Source organism: Gymnoscopelus microlampas, assembly GCF_963454915.1.
Source record: "Gymnoscopelus microlampas genome assembly, chromosome: 15".
In the NCBI taxonomy this organism is placed as follows: domain Eukaryota; kingdom Metazoa; phylum Chordata; class Actinopteri; order Myctophiformes; family Myctophidae; genus Gymnoscopelus; species Gymnoscopelus microlampas.
In genome coordinates this window covers 12,256,477-12,281,476 of record NC_139952.1, presented here as the reverse complement: position 1 = coordinate 12,281,476, position 25,000 = coordinate 12,256,477, and the positions used below count along the sequence as shown (strand labels likewise).

At 46.7% G+C, this 25,000-nt stretch overlaps 1 protein-coding gene across 1 annotated transcript in view; it reads left to right on the top strand.

Moving 5' to 3' along the window:
- runx1t1 (RUNX1 partner transcriptional co-repressor 1) overlaps positions 1-25,000 on the top strand; it is a gene marked incomplete at its 3' end in the record, with an annotated part of 113,673 nt that overhangs the window by 64,946 nt on the left and 23,727 nt on the right. The window contains exons 2-5 of the mRNA XM_084081375.1: positions 10,210-10,347; positions 13,005-13,246; positions 17,743-17,832; positions 23,895-24,079. Coding sequence (XP_083937501.1) covers positions 10,210-10,347; positions 13,005-13,246; positions 17,743-17,832; positions 23,895-24,079 — 655 coding nt within the window. The remainder of the gene's footprint in view (positions 1-10,209; positions 10,348-13,004; positions 13,247-17,742; positions 17,833-23,894; positions 24,080-25,000) is intronic.

Genomic DNA, 25,000 nt, shown 5'->3' with positions numbered 1-25,000 from the left:
AATCTTTTTCGGCTGGGGGCCCTTATTTGAATTTCATGTGCGTTGGTGTACTTATCAGTACCGCAAGTAAGCGAACGCGGTTGGTACACGTTGCTTGGCTTACTGTAACCCCGTCATGGAGCAACTGCGCACACGAGTAGATGCTAAATTGTTTATGTTGCTGAACTGCGATTGCTGGGAGATTCCACTCGGCGTGATTGAAAGCCATTATTGTCGCCGGGTAGAATGGCTGCGCGTAGAAGTCTCTGCTGGCGTGTGACAAGCCCTGTTGTCATGTCATATCCTCCATCTTGGCAATCATAACACACACACACACACACACACACACACACACACACCCATGCATGTGTCACAAACACACACACACACACACACACACACACACACACACACACACACACACACACACACACACACACACCCACCCACACCCACACACACCCACACGCACACGCACACGCACACGCACACGCACACGCACACACACACACACACACACACACACACACACACACAGGTAAATCCCCTGAACAATAGCATCTCTATTCTGTTGTGAACACTGAGCAGAAATAGCCTATACACCGCAACATAGTCTACACAGCATGTAGACTATGTTCGACAAAGAGATTTGGTGTAGAGGGAAATGACTAACAGACCTCACACAGAGCCCTGGGGTACCCCGGTTTACTAAGTATATCGTCTCTGTCGGATGGAAACCTCATATGTCCAAAACTGTTACTTTTCAGGATTCAAATGCAAAAGTAGCAGATCCACAAGCTTGAAACGCGGCGTGAATCGGCGCGTTTCGAGCTTGTAGATCTGCTACTTTTGATACTTTTGTGTGACGCTGTAGTATGATCAAGTAGGGCGTTAATTTACGAAAAAACACAAAAAGTAGAATGGAAGTGGTTCATTGTCATCCTCATTTCATGTTGTTTCATACCTAAATAAAGATAATTGACCCACATTTGGTGACAGCATCACAGCATCAAAGTTATGCCTTTGCAGGAATTGCAGAAAAAGAGAAAGAGAGAGTCAGAGAGAAAACGTTGTCTTTGATCACCTGCCCCTGTTTCAGCCAACGCTGTTTCAGCCAACGCTGTTTTTCAGCCAACGCGACTCTGTTGCTTTTGTGCTTTTGTTCTGCAGCCACACAATGAAACATCAGCCCAGGAGTTATCAGGGGGGGGGGGGGGGGGGGTGGAAGGGGGGGGGGGGGGGGCTCGCAGTGTTGCCATTGTGTGCTTATTATAAGCGACTTTTGGCTTGCACGTCTGTAAAGTCGCTTGTACATATTGGTGGTTGCAGGTTTTTTTTTTTGGGGGGGGGGGGGTATTCCTAAACAAGTGTAGTTTCTTATCTGGGCTTGCTTCCTATAATGTTGTTTAAATTAGTGTTTTTTAAGCATTTTCATGTCCTTTTAACTTTTCAGATTTTTTTGAAAATGGCTGATCTGCAAGCTCACAACACGCTGCAACACAACGCATTGTGAGCTTGTAGATCGGCTATTTTCAAATAGTCTATCTATATAGGGTTCAAGTGGTCAAACTGGTCGCTTCTTTTGGGCTTGTTTTCGTATATTCCTGGCTTTCTCTTGAAGAATCTGGCAACACTGGGGGCTTTTTGTTGGCACACACGGGCCATGCCCGTTGGCCCGGATAAGATAGGCAAACCGCTCCCCCTGTGTGACTGTGTGACTGTGCGGCGATGGCACCCACCAGACCAGGCCGTATCGCAGAGTCAACAGGCGGTTATCAACGGTCGCCGTGTGGCACATTGTGAAAGAGAGATTGTAATAAAAAAGGAAGAGGTGCGAGAGAGGAAGGTGGCAGGGTGGAGAAAAAGAGAGAGAGAGAGAGAGGGAGGGTGGGGAGCAGGCAAGAGAAACAAAGTGTTATCTGTGACATTGGGAACACATACATAGGACAAGCTGTAATCACGGAGTGAGCATTGCGTGCCAGCAAAGGCGCGCATGCACATACATAAAGATAAATGCACATGCGCGCGCGCGCACACACACACACACACACACACACACACACACACACACACACACACACACACACACACACACACACACACACACACACACCGTATACAGGGTGGTAATCATGGTGGTGAGGGTACATGTTCCAGAAGCTAGGGTGGACCCTTTTATCTCACACTGTTCTCATGGACAGAGGCACCCCATGAGTACAGTAGTGTGTGCGTGTGCGTGTGCGTGTGCGTGTGCGTGTGCGTGTGCGTGTGCGTGTGCGTGTGCGTGTGTGTGTGTGAGTGCACACCCTAGCAAGTGCCAGGCACGTTAGCTTGTGTTTCAATTAACCTGTGCATGCATTATCCTCTGACAGAGTGCTCATCCCCGTGCATTAGCACGCCGTTCTTGCACTTTTAACGATGCATTATGCATTGTGCCAGTCTTCGCACGTAGCCAGAATCCAGACTGATTGCTACGTTCAGCGGATTGTTTTTTTCTCACTTCGCTATTCAGTCTGGGCAGGGTCCTATTTGACTCGTATTTACAAACGTCACCAATTATGTAGGCAAGTCAGGAAGTGTTTACATAGGAAAACACTGGTCCCGCCCCCCCAACAGACCAATCAGAGGCTGCGGGACGTTTTCTCCCGTTTGTGCACGTCCCGCCCCTTGGAAATAGGAGGCTTACCAGACTGAGAACCGAAGTGAGAAAAAATAAAAACACAAAACACAATACAAAAGTTTTTTTGGGGGACTTAGATCCTTAATAACTTTGCTAACATTTTAAACGTAATAATATATTAAAGCCAAGAGAATAAATATAATAATATAATACAATTCAGTGAGAACAATATAGGTTCTTGTCAGGTACAATAGCTTATCAGTTAGCAGCAGTTCCCTGCAAAAAAAACGTGCATATACAGTACATAATTATCTAAACAATAGCAGCAGTGTCACAATCGAATGTGCAAAGGAGTGGAGCATACAGGTATACGTAGAAGGAGAGTCATTGTCAGTACCCTCACTGTACCATTGTTGAACTCAACTCCAATTCAACTTCCAATTTGTCACATAACATGTTTACAAGTGTTAAAAAAAAATAAGAAAAACTATACAAGCTCCCATAGTTTTTTGAAGAAGGAGGGGGTGGATGATAGCTTGTACGAAAAAAAAATTCACTTGTTCATTGCTGAGGTGAGCTGTGACTAACTGTTTTAGCCACGGTAGCTGCTGAGCATTAGCAGGGAGGAGCAGAGAGTGAGCCATAGGCTTAGAATGCAATCAAACTGTCAAACACGCTGCAAGACTATTCAAGTATACTTTCATTTATTTTGATGACGCAACGGAAAGATTCGTCGTGTGAGTCGTGCCCTATCTATACGACTATGGTACTTTGTAAATGACAATGGGCTTCCTTTAGACTCTGCAGCAGGAGGACCTTATAACAAACTAAGGATGTTGGAGTTGCCCAAGCAGTGATTCTCAAACTTCTTTTTGCTTCAGTGCCTCGCTTTTCCTCATTTCTGAATTGAAGTACCGCCTTGAACCGAATATTACATTTTTGCTCCGAAACTTCAAGAGGGCTGTTCTCAGGGCTCTACCACTGATAAGGCTCAGAGACAAGATACACACGCACACACACACACACACACACACACACACACACACACACACACACACACACACACACACACACACACACACACACACACACACGCATGCATGCGCGCACACACTCACACGCGCTTGCACGTGCGCACGCACACACATCCACTTATTTTCCATTCACTTTCCCTCCTCTTAAACCTGGCTAGAGTCAGGGAGGTTTACTATGCTATTTTCAGTTAAACGTCTGCTCCGGCCTATTTATTTTATAAACTCTGGATATAACAGAATAACTGGGTGGAAACATATAGTCTTACGCCTGCCGCTGCCAGCCAGCATATCCTGTACGCCTGGCTCAAACCCTACCTATGAAAATACTCGGGGTCATTAAGAAAAGACGGGCCGAGTGACATGACTCGGGGGTAATTCATCATTTTCCAGTCACACACACAAAGAAACGTACATGCGCAGGTTTTTTAACGAGCCCAAGTCAAACAGAGGAGTCACCGTATCGCACATGGTTGCACTTATACGTCGGGTTTTTCAGCGAAATCGCCGGCTCACATTTTCCATAATTCTGTATATTGCTTCTTCTAATTGTTCCGGGTTCCACTTGTCCCTGCTGGTGTGATCTATTGGTTAGATAAGACCGTCGTCCAATTAAGAACTTTCAGCCTTTTAGGCATTACAAAATAGCAGATGTACAAGCTCACAACTGTCTGCAATGCAACATGCTGTGTGCTTGTAGATCGGCTATTTCTTTAACCACTAAAATCTATATACTTTGTTGACCCTTGTCCAGCAGGACTCTATGTTAGGCTCGACACTGAAAAGAAAATAGTCAATCTATAAGCTCAAAAAAGCATCTAGTTGTGACCAGGGTTGAGCTGTAGGGGGTGGGGTACGGCGTACCCTTAGTTCTGACACTGTGGGAGCTGGGGGCGCGCGTGCACGCACCGTCAGCAGCGGTCTTTAACGCCTTAAAGTTTAAAAACAATAGCCTCTCAAGGTTTGCGCCGTCAGTGGCGAGCCGTTCTCAATAGCGTCTACCTGGCTGCTTTGCATAACATTAGGCTACTCGAGAAAAGACACGGACTTGAATTGAATGTGTTACATTCCTCTCACAATGACAGACAACATCTCTGCACTGCAAGGTGTGAAGGGGGTCGCTTAGCAGAGGACCCAGTTCTCTGAGACAAGACAAAGACAAGTTGTCTGATTATTTTAAGTAGGCCTACTTATGTGTGGGTGAGTCTATGTAAAGGGCTTTTATATAAAATTAAAAGGAAAATACAATAATTAATTTGAAACAAAAATAAAAACAACAAATTAACAATGCAACAATACAACAAAATAATAATACATATGACTACATTAATAATCACATGTTGAATGCAGTATTTCAACTAGCACTGAGCTGAGTGGCTATGTGCGCGCACGTGCGCGCGCGTGACGTCATAAAATACAGTACCCTTAGTTCAAAAATCCACAGCTCACCACTGGTTGTGACACATTTTGAGCTTATAGATCTGCTATTTTTGCGGAAAGTTTGCCCCTGAATAGGGACTTTACTTGCAATTTAGTAGAGTCCCTATTTTTGAATAGGGCTTAAGTGGTGAAGCGCAACTGACATGGCCTGAAACTGCAGGAAATGGTGAGGTTTGATAGTGAAAAGCACTGCATTTTTTGAGGTACCGTAAGAGCTTTTTTGAAAAGACATACCGAACACCGCAAATAGCGCATGAAAAGATATTTTTGGTTTGGTTTTCGTTTATTTAACCAAGGCTTTCACAGCCGAGTGAGTTGACACAGCTAATGTGTGAAAACTAGGGATGCTATCCAAGTTAGCAATCCAAGGCTAAACAACCCTGCTCAAATTCAATATTTATTCACCCGAACGCTCTCTGGAAAGGAAAATAAAATAAAATCCATTGAATTGCCATGCCATGCAAACGACTTGGTAGAATAAGAAGAATTGGTAAAGAAAGGAAGAAACAACAACAACAACACAGTAATCTGGGTAGAAGATCCTTCTGAGAATCCCGCTGGGCGCCGCAGGCTGACGGCGCTGTGAAAGTCTGAGTCTGGTTACCGGCTTGTAATTGGGGATTAACACCTGGGTCAGTGTTATGATTGGACGGCGGGTTACCGGGCGGAGATGAGAGAAACATAACCCCTGAAAGCATGTGAAACTCATCCAAGCCTCCCCCCGAGGTGCTTAAGATGAAGGATAAAGCAACGCGGGCCGGGGTGCAATGCATGCACCGCAGCCAACGCACAGACATACGCTCAGATGGGAAGTCTATCTCTCTCTCCCTCTTTCTCTCTTTCTGTCTCTCTCTCTCTCTCTCTCTCTCTCTCTCTCTCTCTCTCTCTCTCTCTCTCTCTCTCTCATATTCACACACACACAAACATACACAAAAACCCATGCGCACAGATGCAAACAAACACCAGGAGTAAGTAAGTGAAAAACAGATACTATTTTGCTTCTTTGGAATCTGACAGAGAACGCTGTGAGGTGAATGCGGAGCGTAAAATCGATCAGAATCGAAAGCTAAATGGACAACTTTCGATGCACCCACGGAGAGCGATCGTCCCGCCACTTCAGTCGATACCAATGACGCCCCTCGCAGGGTCATTTGGACACTCCAGTGGAGGGGTAACAATAACGCAAGTGAAGCGCATGATTGAAAACAGCTTGACCGTACACCGTCCATTTGCACATAAGAAAAGGTGTGTGTGTGTGTGTGTGTGTGTGTGTGTGTGTGTGTGTGTGTGTGTGTGTGTGTGTGTGTGTGTGTGTGTGTGTGTGTGTGTGTGTGTGTGTGTGTGTGTGTGTGTGTGTGTGTGTGCGTGCGTGCGTGCGTGCGTGCGTGCGTGCGCGCGCGTGCGTGCGTGTTGGGGGGCTACTGAGACAGAATCCACAATCAAGCCTCCTTGTCAGGGCGCTAAGCGACATCAAGCGCGCCCTCCTGCTCCTCCACCCTGAGATTAGTCATTCAAAACAGCCTCTTGAAGCCTCCTCGACAAGGCATCCTTAAACAACCTTGAAAACAAAGTGTACGCCCGTCGCCTCATATGTCTGTAAACTTAATGGGACGGGCCGTTAATGCATCCGTCGGCCATTTATTAGATGCGTGTTATAACCGGCCGGAGCCAAATGCCTGCCTGGCCGGACAGACGGCGATGTCCCTCGAATTCATACTGATGTACGGGAGATGTGTAATGGATGACGGGGGAGGGAGAGGCCGATGAGTACTTTGACTTTCACTCGCTGTTTTCTTTTACGACTTCTTCGAAGCATCGCTGTCTAGCGTTTTAACGGGCTGAAGAGCACCATGAAGCCTGATTTATACTTTGTCGTACGACCGTATGGCGAAAATAGTCAATGTACAAGCTCAGAAGCTCAGTTGAGAGCTTGTATATCGGCTATTTTCAGAGTTTTACCGGAATCGAGAGCAGCTGAGGTGAGGGGGTGGGGCACAGTAGTGGAAGAAGTAAACGTAGAAACTCAACAGTGTAGAAATACGAAGTAAAAGTACAAAAGTATTAGGATAAAAATATACTTAAAGCACAGAGGGTTTAAAGAACGCTCTCATTTAACTAAAGGTATCCCATGAATGCAGTTGAGTAAAAACTGCATTCACTTCCAATCCAACCTTTGGAGTGGAGTGGAAGCATAACATAGCAAAAATAAGTAAAGTACCAGTACCTCCAAAATTGTGCTAAAGTAAGGTAGGCCTCCTCGATTAAATGCACTTACAACGTTACTTTACACGGCTGGCGGGAGGTTTGTTGGAAGACTATCGCAATTAACTTCACTAAGGAAGTGAAGAGCCTGCTTGTGGCGTGTTTACTCGACACTTTGTCCCCGGTACATTTCCAGGCAGGCAGACAGCGCCGGATGCATTGAAGATCACATTGATTAGCATAACAGAACAGCCACTCACCCTGCGGTTTGATCTGAAGCTCTGCAGGGTCAGCGCCTGAATAGGGTACGGTTGCCCCCCCCCAGCGGGACTCGAACCCGCGACCCTAATCACCAGAAGTGCCCCCCCACCTCCTCAGATATTTAATTGCTAACATCTTTCAGATTTGAAATATACATTTTGATTGCTTCTCAGATGTACTGTTTACTTGTGATGGCTGTAATTACGTCTGTAATTGCTCCACAAAAACGATATCGCTATCTCCAAAGCGGCATATTTTGGTTCTACTATCTGTGAACGTGATTGCAATGTGGACATGTTTACGTGAACTTTGTGCACTTTTTCCAAAAGTTTGGGGGAGCGCTGTGTCCCTAAGCATGCTGCAATGTTGGTAAATTATCAGCCAAGCATTCCATAATGTATGGATACGCGGTATGACAGCGTCATAGCAAAAGTGGCGAAAATATCTGATCTACAAGCTGTGAGCTTGTAGCATAGCCGAAAACCTTTATTACCTTAACCACTTAAACCCCAGCATCCCTATTGTGGGGAAAGCTTTCGCGTAAAATAGCAGATCTACAAGCTCACAACGCGTCACACGTGCGACCCGTTGTGAGCTTGTCGATCGGCAGCGAATGCTTTCCCCGCAATAAACAGAAAACAGAAAAGACACTAGTGTAGAGCCCTGAGGGTCTCCGGTAAACCATATAGGGTTTAAGTGGTTAGATAAGTGTTTAAACTGTTCCTCGTTTTGCTAGGGACTACCTGAAACGCCCTCAAGATTAACCCATGTGAGGAACCCGGACCACACTTTGAGAAGTTACTGGGTTTAAAGTCTCCCCCTCCGAAACTCAAAAGAGCGATCCTTAGAAAAAGGAAGACCCGCCACTCACTCACAACAAGACGATGTCTGCAGGCTTACATCACCCTGTTGCATCTCTCCGTATTGCGTAACTCTCAGTGTTTGCAGAAGCTTCTCTCTATCGTTGCTTTCTTTCTGTTGCTCTCTCTCCTGTTATCCCCCCCCCCACTCCCTGCCCACCCCAACCTCAAAGCCCCCCCGCCCACCCCTCAGTCGCCCAATGTTCCGAGCTTACACGCACATTACATCACTCGTCTGCATCGAGGTCATGGCGGTCTACAACGTGTGACGTCTCGGAGAGAGAGAGAGAGGCCCGCGGGTCCCGGGGAGAATGTTTCACTATGTGAGGCGAACAGGACAGCTTCCCACAGTAGCCCCCCCCCTCCCAATATTTGATGTCCTGCTGGATATCAAAAGCAGCCCGGGTTTCGTCATGAGGCGTGCGGCTGTTGCAAGGTCGTTTCAGAGCCGAATCGTCATGCGAATGCACGTACAACGACCTTGAGGTTGAACAGGTTTTATACGTGTTTTTATGTCACAATTCATAAGGTAGAATTACTTCACGCACGGCAGCACACACACACACACACACACACACACACACACACACACACACACACACACACACACACACACACACACACACACACACACACACACACACACACATATCAAAGGCATATTGTTGTTGCAGAGTAGAAAGACCCATCCATTTAGTATACTGATTGTGTGAGTGTACAAGCTCACAGCTTCTAGATCAGCTATGTTTCTTACACCGCAGTGTAAGTAAGTGCAATGACTCAGGCTTTACAGTTAGGGTTAAAAATGGCCAAACAAAAACGATGCATTTATAAAAATGCCATCCTAAAATGTTGATGTGCTCAGTGTACGTGTACGTGTGCATGTGTGTGTATGTACAGTAGGGGGACGGGGTTGTATCTTGTGGCTCAAACGAGTTCCCTCGCCATTCGTTTTTTTGTCTGGTCGCTTCCTGAACAGATGTGAACGTGGAACCAAGGGACAGAGGCGTCAAGGGACAATGTATGTGTTTATGTTTGTGTTTGGCCGTTTGCGCATGTGCGCACGTGTGACTATATACTGTGTGTGTGTGTGTGTGTGTGTGTGTGTGTGTGTGTGTGTGTGTGTGTGTGTGTGTGTGTGTGTGTGTGCGCACGTGCGCTCGTGTGCGTGCGTGCACATGCCTGTCGATGGGCATGCAGAATGGCACAGATGGTGGTGAAATGAGCACTCACAGTCACTGAAGATTTACTCTCGCTCTCGCTCTCTCTCTCTCTCTCTCTCTCTCTCTCTCTCTCTCTCTCTCTCTCTCTCTCTCTCTCTCGGTCTCATCTCTCATTTGACAGTCTGAACATATGTGTCAGTGACACACAGACATATGATGTGGCAAGCTGAATCTTTTCCACTGTAATGTCTGTCTCCTTCAGTTCCCGGGGAGCTGGCTTATAGCTAATCAACTCATAAATTGACTTTTGCTGTTTGTTGTCGTCGTCGACTGTCACTGTCGACGTGGTGCTCGCCCGCCAGGGTCAGGGGACCACCAGGGGTCCAAATGGACCCTTTTGCATCTGGTCATTTATACACCAGGAGCGACGCAAATAAACTATACGAAAGTGATGCAATAGGCTCTATGCACAGCGGCCATATTGGAAAGAAATTGGGATGCTTCCTCAGTTCCTTCACAGGTGTTACTAATGACACTAATTAAGGCTCTGTTCAATTCTGGTAAAACAGAGTCAGGGTGCTGATATTTTGCACCCATTGTTTTTGGAGATGAATTTTAATGGGTTTTCTTTTTTCTTTCTTTTTTTCTGGCAGATCGCACTGGGAAGCGTTCCACCATGCCCGACTCACCTGCGGACGTCAAGGCACAGTCCAGGTTGACTCCTCCCACCATGCCGCCCCCACCCAGCACGCAGGGAGCGCCACGCAACACCTCCTACACCCCCACCACACGTGAGTAGGACCCCATCTACCCACTCACGCCTGATGCACCCTCCATGCCAACAGACACCTAAGAACTCGCATTTTCATTTTTTTGTCCTCCGTTGGCGGCCAGCCGGGGCTGTAGGAATTACGTTTTTGAGATGTCCGTCCGTCCGTCCGTCTGTATGTCAATATGTGACATCTGAGAATTTCCAAGGGCCTGCCATTTGCACTTAAGTGGAAAGTCAGTGGGAAGTCCAAGCCTTGTCATTGGAGAAAGTAGGACCGTTGCCAGGTGTGAAATGGTTTCCTTTCACACCTGGTTGGCAATTCAATGGTGGCAATTCAGTGGAGACAAATAGGCAAATCAGGCATGACAATGGGGGAAAAATAACTTTACAGGGATAGATCAGGGAAGTGTGAAGATGTCAGATGTCATGTCTATGTGTACGTACCTACGTATGTACATATATGCGTGTGTGCATCTCAGCCTGTGAATGTGACGGGAACGCATTGGGGGAATTCCATGACATTTGGCGGAAATGTCCTCCTGGACTCGAGGATGAACTGATTAGAAATACATGAATGTTCATTCAATTCCTTCAAAGTCAAATACATTTTTGGCTCCATTTGTACACTCTCAGAGTTAAATTAAACACTGAGGATGTTACAGTGTAGATTGGGGTCCCAGGGAATGAGAATCACTGAGAATGGTTGAAGGTTGAGAATCACTGCCCTAGCATTCACTCATTTCATACTTAACCACTTAAACTCCACACTCCATACGCAAAACTCCATGCAGAAAATAGACAGGGCACTAGTATAGAGCCCTGAGGGACTCAACAATGTATGGGGTTTTAAAGTGGTAAACCTTCTCCCATGTGAACGGCACGAGAATGAAAGGATGTAAGCTTCACGCGGTTCAATTCGTTCTGACGGTTTGACACAGACTCTGGTGAATGAAGCCGAGATCAAACTGTCTTCGTTTTTTTTCTCCTCGTCCTCTACCTCCGTCTCAACCCTCTCGTTTACCTGCCTTCTCTCTCTCTCTCTCTTGCTCTCTCGTTCTACCCCCCACACCCCCCCCCCCGTTTAGAAACAAGGACGATGACTCCGCCAATTAACGTCGGCAGCTCCCGTGCGACGACAGAGGAAGGGCCCTCTCGCTCTCTCTCTCCCTCTCTCTCTCTTGCTCTCTCATTACGCACGCCGAAGGTTTTAACAAAGCGCTGCGCTTTGATTTCAACTGCCCCCCCTCCTTTGCGACGTAATTGTCAGCAGATGTAGCTCAAGTAGATGTATCTTTCCTCCCTCTCTCTCTCTCTCTCTCTCTCTCTCTCTCTCTCTCTCTCTCTCTCTCTCTCTCTCTCTCTCTCTCTCTCTCTCTCTCTCTCTCTCTCTCTCTCTCTCTCTCTCTCTCTCTCTGTCTCTGTCTCTCGTTACGCCGGTGGTTTTGGACGCGGGCCAGAGAGGGAGTGAGCGGTTCGTGAATCAGAACCTAATCTTGTTAGTGAGAGAGAGAGAAGAGAGGAATAAAAAAAAAAGCAAGAAAAGAAAAAGGCTTCATGCCGCCGTGCACATCGTTCGAATCCCCCCCCCCCCCAATATACACGGGCACAGCGGGGGGTCGCCCCTTCCCCTCTTGTTTAGACTGCAGGGAAGGAGATGGAAGGGGGGGGGAATGGGCCAGAGGGTCCCCCCGAAAATGTGTTTTTCTTCTTTTTTTATGCAGGGGATGAAAGGGGGTTCACAGCCCAGATTGGAAACAAATGTCCGGCGTTGCAAACCAAACCGCTCATTTTTCGGAAGGCAAATCAGTCCGAACGAGCGGAGCAAACTTTCCAAGAATCTGAACCGACGTTATAGCGTGCGCTGACGGGCTTCTCGCTTTTTAAAGCCAAGTCATGTATGCATGTACGGCGGAAAAGTACGCGCAGCTGCCAGTGGCAATAATAACGGGGAGAACATCGATGTTTACGCATGTGCTGCACAGCGGTGATGTCAGGCGTTTTGAAGGTTCGATCGGGCTTGAAATGTCAGTGTTTGAATTGAAATTCCGTCCGTGATATCAGGTACATATTTCCGGTGTTTTAAACATTGATTCCGACAGCAAGCACACTGGGAGTTTTACACAAAAAGCATCGTTCCTTTCAGGCTTTCGATTTGCTGGAGTTGGGGGGGCTACAAGGATCTGGACTTTCAGTTTTATGACCGCTGGGGATATGTTTTTATCCTTGCTTCTGGTCAGACTGGATTTGATTAGACATGCAGTAGATTAGTCATGCATTAGATATGTTTCTGATATGTTTGATATTTATGTTTGATAACAATGATCACAATTTAATATGTTGAAAACAAGTTGTCAGAATATGTTTTTAAAAATTCAAATATAGCAAAACATAGAAGATCTATCAGCTCTTGTAGGTCAGCTATTTTTGCTAATTGTCATACAATCGGGTGGCGTCTCTATCGGGTGGAAACCTCACATGTCCAAAACTGTTACTTTTCAGGATTCAAAGTATCAAAGTATCAAAGTATAGGGCATTCATTCACGAAAAAACCCAAAAAGTAAAAATGTGATTTCTGCCCCTCAGCAATGATAATATGAATGATATTTTTTTTTTTTACAAATTGAGCCCAGGTTCCTATACCTTAAACAGACTCACCTCTCTCTCTCTCTCGTCCAGTAACCAACGGCAGCAGCCACTCCCCCACGGCGCTCAACGGCGCCCCGTCTCCACCAAACGGCTACAGCAACGGCCCTAGCTCCTCCTCCTCGTCCTCGCTGGCCAATCAGCAGCTGCCGCCGGCCTGCGGTGCCCGGCAGCTCAGCAAGCTCAAGCGCTTCCTCACCACGCTGCAGCAGTTCGGCAACGACATCTCGCCCGAGATAGGCGAGCGAGTCCGCACCCTGGTACTGGGGCTGGTGGTAAGTCACAGCACTGTTTTTTTAATTACACTTTTTTTAAAAAGATGTATTTTTGGGCTTTTATGCCTTTATTTATAGGATAGTAGGCTGACAAGAAATGGGGAGAGAGATGGGAGTGACTCACAGCAAAGGACGTCCAGTTCGGGAATCGAACCCGCGACACACTGTCAGGCTACAATTAGCCTAGGTGCCTGGACACGGCACTGTTTTTTGTGGGGTCCAGGGACTCCCAGGGGTACCTTAGGGGTACGACCTAAATGAGTTAATCACAAAATGTGTTTAATCACTGTAACACCTATACGGTACATAGGCTTTTTTGAAAATAACATATCTATAAGCGTTGTGAGCTATTTAAAAAGAAATGTTGAATTTGGAACCTTTTTGACATGTTTTCATGTACTTGATAGTTAATGTGCCATATCATACATTTAATTATGACACCGCATCAAAATAAAATATTTCCAGCAGATTGTCCATATGCATAACAGCCTTTATTTTTGAAATATTTTCTTTCACATCAGGATGTAATGATCATAAGACTCAGCAATAACCCCTCATTTGATTGACTAAATCTTTTTAATATATATATTTTTTTTAAAGAAAGACCCTCTGTGATCCCCCACCCCTGTGACAATCTTGGCACCCGTGCGTACCCCTACCCCTATACTACAGATTATAGTAAGAATAAACAGTAAGTCTATGGGAAAAAAGCACACTCATTGACTCTATATGTCTTCAGTTTAGCAGATCAAAATGGCTTTATAAAGCAAAACAGATATAGCAAACATATCTTCTACAATGGCTGAAATATTGTACATTAGATATCGAAAGGACTGGCGGAGGTGTGTTTCAAAATGTTTTGAAAATACATTTTGAAACACACCTCCGCCAGTCCTTTAGACATCTAATGTACAATATTTCATAATTTCCCTAGATTCATGCACTGTGGGAACGACGTGAAACCTAGCTAATGCGTCACAATAGTTTGATGTGTCAGCATATCATGTCGTTTGTGTAAATAAAGGACAGGGAATAACTGAATCACAGGATTTTCTATTTGAACAAACGGCTGCGGTTGGAGAAACTTTGCAGAAAACAAACAAATAATACCAAACAAAAAATGAAACGCGACGATTGCACCTCAAGAGATGTTACCAACCTCATTGCGTGGCATCAACACAAGGAACCATTTTCAAAGCCCGGGGCCTTGTTTATTTACAGCTGAAGATATGGTCGATCCCGCAAAACGAGACAAGCCTTGAATCAAAGCTTGCGTACATCAAAAAATCAGATTCTCTTGCCTTCGCTGTAGCACAGATGTGTTGTGTCTTGACGCTTGAAGCCTTGTTGTTCTTCACTGCGGGCAGAATCGCGCGCTAAAATAGCAGATCCACAAGCTCACCGCGCCACCGCCGCGTTGTGAGCTTGTGGATCTGCTATTTTCTGCACAACTGTGTACAAATCCGTCGTTAGCTCACATGGTGAGCTTCATCACTGGGAGAATGGTGTGCAACACATGTTAGATTTATCGCTATAGCGTAACGATCCAGGGAATACACGAAATACCGATTGAAGGTGGGAAGGATTATTATTATTTTTTAATTAGCCACAAAGAGCATAGCCTCCTTTTAGCTTTACAGTGTTTATTTTTCTCACCGTCTCGCCCGCGCGCTACACTCCTCCCGGCTTGTCCTCTTGGCTCGCGTCCCCCTCTCTCTCTCTCTCTCTCTCTCTCTCTCTCTCTCTCGCACGCTGTGTGTCTCTCTCTTCCCCTCCATCCAGTTGGAAAGAGTGACACTGTTAATTAGCTAGTTGTGCGCCGGCGAGAGAGGGAGAGTTGCAGACTCGGGAGTATTCGCTAGCTGTCAAGAAACAGCCCCGACGCAATCTGGGTGAACAGATGTAAGCCTGAACGCAACAAAATTCAGGTCTGGGAAATAACAGAGAGAGAGAGGAGGGGGGAGGGGGGAGCTGTAGAGAGAAATATTTTCTCTCTTTTATTTTTTGTGTCGTCTTTTTCCCTGGTTTGTTTGTGCTTATGCTTATACTGTTTTCATTCCCTTGTCGTGTGCGCTCTCTCTCTCTCTCTCTTTCTCTCTCTCTCTCTCTCTCTCACTCTCTCTCTCTCTGTGTGTCTTTCTGTCTGTCTATCTGTCTGTCTGTCTGTCTGTCTGTCTGTCTGTCTGTCTGTCTGTCTGTCTGTCTGTCTGTCTGTCTGTCTGTCTGTCTTTCTCTCCCTCGCCCGTTCTGTTTCTCTGCTTCGTGAAATACAGCATGTAAAATATTGTCAGTGCTGTGTGGTCAGCCTGTTAATGGGAGATTGTCATACAAAGAAGTAGAAGCAGAGAGAGAGAGAGAGAGAGAGAGAGAGAGAGAGAGAGAGAGAGAGAGAGAGAGAGGTGGCAATGAGGCTTGCTCTTCAAAAAAACGGACCTGCCCAAAGCTTGTGCACACGCACACGCAATATCTCCCCTGCCTGCGTGTGTCTACCAGACAATGTCCTGTCCCTTTTGCTATCGTAATGTATTGAAGTCTGCAGGCCTGGCTGTTATCTGCTGTCTGACAACACACAGACAGACAGACAGACAGACAGACAGACAGACAGACAGACAGACAGACAGACAGACAGACAGACAGACAGACAGACAGACAGATAGGCAGACAGACAGACAGACAGTTAATGTCTGACACTGACAGACGGATGGACGGACGGATGGACGGACGGACGGACGGACAGACAGACAGTTTAGACAGTTACAGCCGATCTACAAGCTCACGACGTGTCACGACGTGAAGTGTTGTGAGCTTGTAGATCTGCTATTTCCGGCGCCAAAATCACCGTCGCACGACAGAGCATATGAACCAGGAATTGGCAGAGTGAGAGAATGTTGCAGACAGACAGGCGTGGATCGTTGTGGCGCTGGCGAGATAGGCTCCGTGTACTGTTTTTACACCGATAAGAATAGCCTGCGTGTGCACGTGAAGTCTGTGTGGACAGAGGCTCCACATGTATGTGTACGTGTGGGTGTGCGTGTGCGTGTGCGTGTGCGTGTGCGTGTGCGTGTGCGTGTGTGTCAGTGGTGGAAAAAGTACTCAAATGTTTTACTTAAGTAAAAGTATCAATGTGTGTGTAAAAGTATCAATGTGTGTGTGTGTGTGTGTGTGTGTGTGTGTGTGTGTGTGTGTGTGTGTGTGTGTGTGTGTGTGTGTGTGTGTGTGTGTGTGTGTGTGTGTGTGTGTGTGTGTGTGTCTGTATGAACATCCAAATGCGATAGCCAGGTGTTGGATATGTCAAAGACAATTACGTGCAGAAAAAAACATACCTCTACTCTCTAATCCCCCTGTGGAGGAATTAGGATCAGCCCAAGCAGTTTCTTGACAGGAATATACCCCACCATATATATTTACAAAGCTGAAGGATTTACATACATAAAGTTCACATGAGATACATGTGTATATACACACTGTTATATCCAAACAATTCCGCCGGAGAGCCAAAGCCCCTGGGGTAATATTTAAATGCTGCACATCGGCGTACGGTATGCAAAATGACATGTGATGTTTGTTGAAGGAGTGACGCGTGTTCAAACCTCTTTCAGGAACGTTCTCCCTGTGAAAACTTTTTCAAATCCTCTTACCTTACAGATGCCCACTTACGTGTAGATGAATTTAAAATAAACTAAATTATTAAATTATTTTTCTTATAACTTTTTTTATTTCCCCCCTTTTTCTCTTTTCATTCCTTCTTTGTATTATCAATTTTTGTTTGTATATAAATTGGATTTTCTTTTCATAAAACAGATGCTGGATGAATTTAACAAATGAAGAAAACATGTAAGATATTATGGATGATATGGATAACATGTATTGTATAAACCTGCAATAATGTATGTATAACATAATCTAAAAAAGATGTCCACATCGCGTATGTGTTTCATTCTCGTGTGTACCTTGTGCATCGGCGATTTGCGCACGCGCCACACAAGCGTCCCGAGAACACAAGCGTTAAGTCGTGTCCCATGCCACATAAATCATTCATAAATCTAGTGTTTCTCATTTTGATCACTTACGGATCCATTTCTTTAAATCTTTTTTGCTGTGTAGTTGCAGTAAAATCCTCAGTGTTCATTTAACCCTGAGGGTGGGCAAATGGAACCAAAGGGACCCGCTAGGGTCCATTCGGTTCCATTTGCCCACCCTCAGGGTTCCATATAAACTCAAGCTTTTACAGTGTGTTCATATGTGTGTATTTGTCTGGGTAATTGAATGAGATGTCTGTCTTTGTTGTCTACGGTGGTATTTCTCTTGTGTTCCCTGCGCCATATGTTTCCTATTACCACAGCCCCCAAACCCAGGATATAACTTTGCTTCCAATAAGTAATATTATCGCCTAATGCTTTCCATATGGACTGATGTGTTTTCCCCTCTCTCTCCTTCCCTCCCTCCCTCCCTCCCTCGTCTCTCTCTCTCTCTCTCTCTTTCTCTCTCCGCAACAGAATTCCACGCTAACCATCGAAGAATTTCACTCCAAGCTCCAAGAAGCCACCAACTTCCCCCTGCGACCCTTCGTCATTCCCTTCCTCAAGGTACGTATAAATACGACGTTGTTGTACTGTATAGCTCCCAGAAAGCCAGCCAGCCAGGCCTGCCTGCCCGCCCGCCCGCCTGCCTGCCAGCCCGACCGCCCGCTCCGACAAAATCTGGAACGCATTTGAGCTACAGCCCAGACCCAGATGTGAATACTTCTGCCCTGTGTTTTTCTACACCCCCCCCCCCCCGCCCCCGCCCCCCCCACCCTCTGTTTCTCAAGTGTGTGTGTGTCTCTCTCTCTTTCTCTCGCTCGCGTTCTCGTCTCTATCTTCCCTCGTTTATATATCGTGAAAATACCTTTCCCCTCGCTCGCTCTTTCAGATCTTTTATTGCTGTAAAAATAAGGCCTCTTTGACCCGCCGTTCCGTTGTCTCCGCCCGGCCCGGGCTAATCAAAATGTGTCTCTCAGTCTCAGGAGATGGATGTCTCTCTCTCGTTCTCTCTCTCTCTCTCTCTCTCTCTCTCTCTCTCTCTCTCTCTCTCTCTCTCTCTCTCCCTCTCTCTCTCTCTCTCCCACACTCTTGGTTCTGCTATTTCAAGTGGGTTGAAGCCATCTCGGTATGAACGAACATCTTCATCACTCTCCTCTCCTCCGCTCCCCTCCCCTCCCCTCCCCTCCCCTCCCCTCTCCTCTCCTCTCCTCTCCTCTCCTCTCCTCTCCTCTCCTCTCCTCTCCTCTCCTCTCTTCTCCTCTCCTCTTCTCCTCTCTCTTCTCCTCTCATTCAAGACCTCAAGGTCTCACATAACAGCTAACTACACGTCCATTTTTTATACATCTCTTGCTCTGGAAATTTGTTGGTGGAACTCGCGTATCCACCGCTGGCGAACGAAGCAGGGCCAGTCTGGTTTTGGCCCGAGGACAATGTCCCCTTTCATGTACTTTGCTTCCAGCCTCTCTCTCTCTCTCTCTCTCTCTCTCTCTCTCCCTCTCCCTCTCTCGGGCTCGATTTGACTTACCCCAACTCAAGCCACATTTTCAGCGGGCACTTCCCTTTCTCAGCCATTAGCACAGTAATACGAGTGGAAGGAGAGCCCTCTCTCTGCCCCCATCGGGCCGTGCCCCCGCCGTGGCCCATTTGTCACGGTGTGGCTTGGTTCGGTCCAGGCATCTGCCCGGGGACTGCCTTTTCCCCCAGTCTGGGAGACAAGAACCTCAGAGAAAGGTCCATGTGCATGCTTTCGCGTTTTGGGTGGGGCTCAGACGATGCCTTGCTTGTTTTGAACATTTGCAGGGATCTAGCCTGCACCACTGAAGTGATCTGGGTTCAATACTGAAGTGATAGCATTCATTACTGAAGTGATCTAGCATTCAGTACTGATCTAGCATTCAGTACCGACGTGATCTAGCATTCAGTACTGACGTGATCTAGCATTCAGCACGAAAGAGTTCTAGCCTTCAATTCAGAGGTGATCTGGTCAGCTTCCTGTGGCTTGTTGCCTCTTTGTCCTTGCCTTTTCTATCCGCCCTTCCATCCCAAGACTTCCATCTGCCTTCCTCTGTGTGTGAGGGACAGCGTTATGGCATAGGTTTTTATGGGGACAAGACAGTCACTTAGCTTGTCACCACCGTGGTCTGGTGTGCGTGCATGCGCGCGTGTGTGTGTGTGTGTGTGTGTGTGTGTGTGTGTGTGTGTGTGTGTGTGTGGACTGACATTCACAAGGCTACAGTGTCACTCCCACTGAGGTCCCGCGCGTCTGCGCGCATTGCACAAATTGGCTATATGCATCGCTTTACTGGCTGTTAATGGAACGCAGAGGAGCAAACTGGGACCACGCATTCTCTCTGACTCATTCCGTCTCCCATCCATCCCCCCAGTTGTCTTCCCATTGCCCTCATACCTTCCCATCCCCGCATTCTAAGCCTGATTTATATTGCGTCTTACGACGGTGTCGCGCTCCAAATATAGCCCACTTTCAAGCTCACGGCGACGCATTGTGAGCTTGTAGCTCGAATATTTTCGGGCTCACAACACCGACGCAGGATGGTACGGTAAATTAGGCATAAATTAGGCTTCAGCTGCGCATTTGCTTCCTCTCTCATGTGCCTTCATATCTCTCTACGTTGCTCTGTTTGTTTCTTCCACGCCTTTTCTCTCCTCTCCTCTCCTCCCCTGTCCTCCCTTCCCTCACCCTCTCTTCCCCACTCTCCTCTTGTCTCCTCTCCTCACCAGATGGTTAGTGTATCACTGGGACGACTGGAGAATCAAAGATGCAAGTCGTTTCCCCCCCCTCCTTTCTTTTTTCTCTCTTTCCATCGTTCCCTCTCTCTCTCTCCCTCTCTCTTTCTCTCCCTAGTCTAATTTTAGTGTCTTCTCTCGGAGGGCCCTTTAATGCCAGCTACCATATGGCAGGAGAGAGTGGTTGGGGGGGGGGGGGGGGGTGTACGACTGTACATTTGTGCGCGCCCGCTCGCGCTCTCACGCGCACGTGTTTATAGGTGCGCACAAGCACAGCTGCCCCGCGATGACACGTGTCAGCAGGGTCCAAGGTTTTTCATTACGCTAATGCTAGACCGCGCTGAGCCCCTCACCCTCCCACACACCCACCCACCCCTTAATATCCTTAATATCCCACCGCCACGAACAACCTCAGCGGTGGCTATTTACTGGAAGGGAGAGGCAATCATAAACCGCACGGCGGCCGGCCGCCATGACGTAATCTATTGTCGGGACGCGTGCCACACGAGACGGGGTAATGACACGTCTCCACGAGTTCTCAAATTAAAGGCTAGGGCCTTTCTCTACCGGCTCCATTATCTGTCGAACAGGGTTTTTTTTGTCTTTTTTTTTCTGTTCTGGCGGCACGAGAAGAATGCACCGACGACCGATCCGTGGAATAAACACACTGTTTGCTTAAGTGAAGAGGAGACGGCCGTGACGTGGATTGATGCCTCGTATAACGGAATATTGGAGTGAAGCGCTGGTGCTCAACGTGCGGTCCCGGGTCCCCCCAGAGAGGTCCTGGAGGAGGTTCCAGGGGGGCCCCCACTCACTCCTGCTAAATGATTGATAGTTGGGAATCAAAATGGACACTTACGGGTCTATAACTCTGAGAGCGTAGAAATGGGACCAAAAGGGCTCGTAAGGGTCCATTTGGTTCCATTTGTATGCTCTCAATAGTCTAATTAACACAATAAACCAAATGATATCAAACTGTGGGTCTATGGCATTTCTAAAAGGTTGAGAACCACACAGTAGAGGGGGGGGCACCTTTGTTAATTCTGTTTCAGCTCCATCCAGTTGATGGCTGCCCAGATGGTCACGATGAGAATGGAACTAAGAGTGGCTGACCTCTAAATTCAATTAGGCTTAGTAGAACACCCTGGGAACACCTAGGAGCTTTTAGCGATATGTATTGTTTTGCATTGTAAGTCTTACTGATGAACTGAGTACAATGGATCACAATGGAAACAAGTCCCCTTGGGCTTTCTGTGTCTTCCTTTTAGCATAATTTCTTACTGTACTACGTGTACTGTAAACAGACTTGTTAATACAGTATTCAGTCAATCAATAAAAGCACTCAGGGTCGCAGAACTCTGAGCCTTTGTGCGGAGTCTGAGCAGCAACCAAACGGACTCAAATAAGCCCCTGTACTTCGTCGAGTGAAAAATGTATCAGGTGCTTTTTTTTCCCACCTCTTGCGTCTCCCTCAAACCCCCCCCCCCCCCCCCCCCCCCCCATCTAAATGCGTCCCACGTCTCGCACAATTAGGATGACCTCCAATTAATGGCAGACGAGTTCAGCGAGGTCAAAGCAATCAATTTTACCCTCTTTTTTCACGGGGTAATTACGATCATAAACTATTAACGGACCATTAACTCGGGCAGGTATGGGGGAAGGCCACCGTTTGCCTTTTTTTTTTTTATTGCACCCCATTACAGCACGGTGGGGGCGGGGGTAGTAGGACAAATAAGAACGTTTTGTAGTGGTGGTGGTAGAAGTACTCAGATTATTTTACTTAGGTAAAACCTAGCAATACCAAAATATAAACATCCTCTGATACAAGTATATTGTAAAATGTTCAAAATGAAAGTGCCAAAAGTACAATTCCACAAATCCACGTAGTGCATCCGGCTTTGTCGAGTGTCTATATGAACACAAGGGTGATATTTGTCACTGCGTGTATTCCTACGGGCTGGGGCGTCACCTGTCAGCCGGGAGTGTTGGGCGGGAGGAGTAGGATGGAGGCTCTACGTCCTCCCGGTGGGGGCTCCTCACTGGTAGGTGAGTCAATAGGATACAACAGTAGTGACTACACACAAATGTGTGCGGGGAGGAATCAATTGGCATAATGACAAAAAAAAGCATAAAAACAACAACATAAAAATAGCCGTTTTACAAGGACGTGATGCATTGTGAGCTTGTAAATCGGGTATTTTCGGCACGCAACTCTGTCGTACGCCGGAGCATAAATTAGGCATAATTTGGACAGGTTTACATGAACTTGTGCCCACTCACACATTTCGGAAGTACAGTATTCCCATGTGTGAGTGAGTGAACGTGAGACAGCCTGTGAAAAAGAAAAGAAAAACATATAAAAGAAATGGAGAGATAACGACATTAACGACCACACAGAGATGTTTTCACTCCGAAAATAGACCCCGGCGCTCTCTCGTTCTCAGATCCCGACCCACGCAACACTTTCATCATCTCGCCTTAAAAGCGCACGCCGTCAGAAGCCTTTGAAGTCCCGACTACAAGTCCACACGGGGGAAACAGCAGACCCCCACGGTACACCTAAAAGACAGAAAATAGCAGTTGTTTCTTGACGAAAGAAAATTGCCTCTTTTGAAGGCGACAGTCTCACCGGTTCTTCAAGGTGTTCTGTTTCTTGTTTTATCTTTCGCGAGGCTGTTGGTGGCACATTGGCAGGCGCTGGTGCATTCTGGGTGACGGGGAAGTGGTTCAGAGGTAATGAGATGTTTGTGGTCGGTGTGACACCGCAAAACACAACTTCTATGGGGTTCTTTTTTTCTTTTTCTTGTTTTGCTCACGCTGTGTGTTTTGACGAGTTCTGAAAGAGGGGGGATAGAATGTAAATTGAGTTTAATGTGACCAAATGCACAGTGCAAGCTTTTCTGTTTCTTCTATAGATTACTTTTTTATAACATGAGACGGGTCCAGTTCCTCTTCATGTAGGTTCTCGTGGATCCGGGGACATCCGGGATTCTATAAGCGCTTTTCCCTCAAAGTCACTCTACTGTGCTGCACCGCTGCGCTGCATATCAGTTGATTTAACACACGTGCATGTGTATGTGATATGTGACTGAGTGCATGTTACCTTCCCATTGTTGTGAGGTAAAATGTGAAACGCAAAATCAGCAATAATGTATTGCTCATGTACAGTTCATGCCATAGTAAAGGCCTCTGCTGAGCCCCCCCCCCTCTCTCTCTTTCATCTCTCATTTTCTGTCTGTCTGTCTGTCTGTCTGTCTGTCTGTCTGTCTGTCTGTCTGTCTGTCTGTCTGTTCTCTCACACTTTTTCCCTGTCACTGTCAGTCTCTCTCCGTCTCTCTGTCAGTGTCGCTCTCTCTTTCTGATACACACTCTCTCTCTCTCTCTCGCTCTCTCTCGCTCTCTCTCTCTCTCTCTCTCTCTCTCTCTCTCTCTCTCTCTCTCTCTCTCTCTCTCTCTCTCCTCTCTCTGTCCATGTCTCTCTGTCACTGTCACTGTCACTGTCACTGTCACGCTCTCTCTATCTCTCTCTGTCGCTGCCTCTCTCTCTCTCTCTCTCTCTCTCTCTCTCTCTCTCTCTCTCTCTCTCTCTCTCTCTCCCTGTCACTGTCTCTGTCAGTACCTCTCTCTCTCTTTATAACCCCCCTCACAGTCTCTCTCTGTCAGTGTCACTCTCTCTTTCTGATACTCTCTCTCTCTCTGTGTCCATGTCTCTCTCTCTGTCACTGTCACGCTCTCTCTATCTCTCTCTCTCTCTCTATTTCTAACCCCCCCCTCCCCCACACCACCAGAGCGCTACCTCCCTTACCATAAAAAAACTCCTTCAAACCATTGTCTGAAAAACGTTTTTAATCCCCCCCTCCCTCTCCCCCCTCTCCCTCCAGGCCAACCTGCCCCTGCTGCAGAGGGAGCTGCTCCACTGCGCGCGGCTGGCCAAGCAGAACCCGGCCCAGTACCTGGCCCAGCACGAGCAGCTGCTGCTGGACACCTCCACCACCTCCTCCCCGGTGGACTCCTCCGAGCTGCTGATGGACGTCAACGAGAACGGCAAGAGGAGGACGCCCGACAGGTAATAATAATTGTCTTTATTGTCCCCTCGGGGATATTCGTCTTCTCACAGTCTGTTCCGACCGGGACAACACATAACCATGTATCACGGAACAACACATAACCATGTAGCACGGAAACAACACATAACCATATAGCACAGAACAACATGGCACCAAGACAATACATGAGGTCCTGAGGCCGATTCTGAAAATGTTTTCTAAAACAAACAAAAAACAGTTTAAAAGAAAAAATATGTTGAGATATATTTATTTATTCTTCCTTTAAAAAAAAAATGCTTTAGAAATATATATATTCAAAGATTTTGCACACATTTTCACTATTAAAAAAAAGATAGCAGATCTACAAGCTCGTGCTGCGCTATGAGCTTGTATATCTGCTATTTTTGAATAGCCAAATAAATCTAAAATGACACAGATGCTGTCCAGGTCGTAATGGGTTAATGCTGCAATGGGCTGAAGGGACAAACTTTTTTCCCATTTCAAAGTTCTATATCTTCGCCCAAATGGCATGAGTTCAAAGTGACGTACGAGACGAGAGACAGCGGAGCAGAAGTATTACAGTATAGGGCTTAAAGGACAGCTTCACTCATTTTGAACCTGTCTTCATATAATAGGCTCTATGCACAGCAGCCATGGAAATAAATCGCCAATTATACTGATTAAGGTTGTGTTCCATTCTGGTCAAACTGGCAACACTCTGCTACACCAGTGGTTTTATATTTCCTTCACAGGTGTTGCCAATGATACTAATGAAGGCTCTGTTCCGTTCTGGTTAAAACAGTGTCAGGGTGCTGATATTATGCATGTTGGCTCACTGGCAACACTCTGCTACACCAGTGGGTCTTAAAGTGTGGTCCAGGCACCCTCATGGTTCCTTGAGGGGGTATCAAGCGGCCGTTTAGCGGTGCGTAACTCTGAGA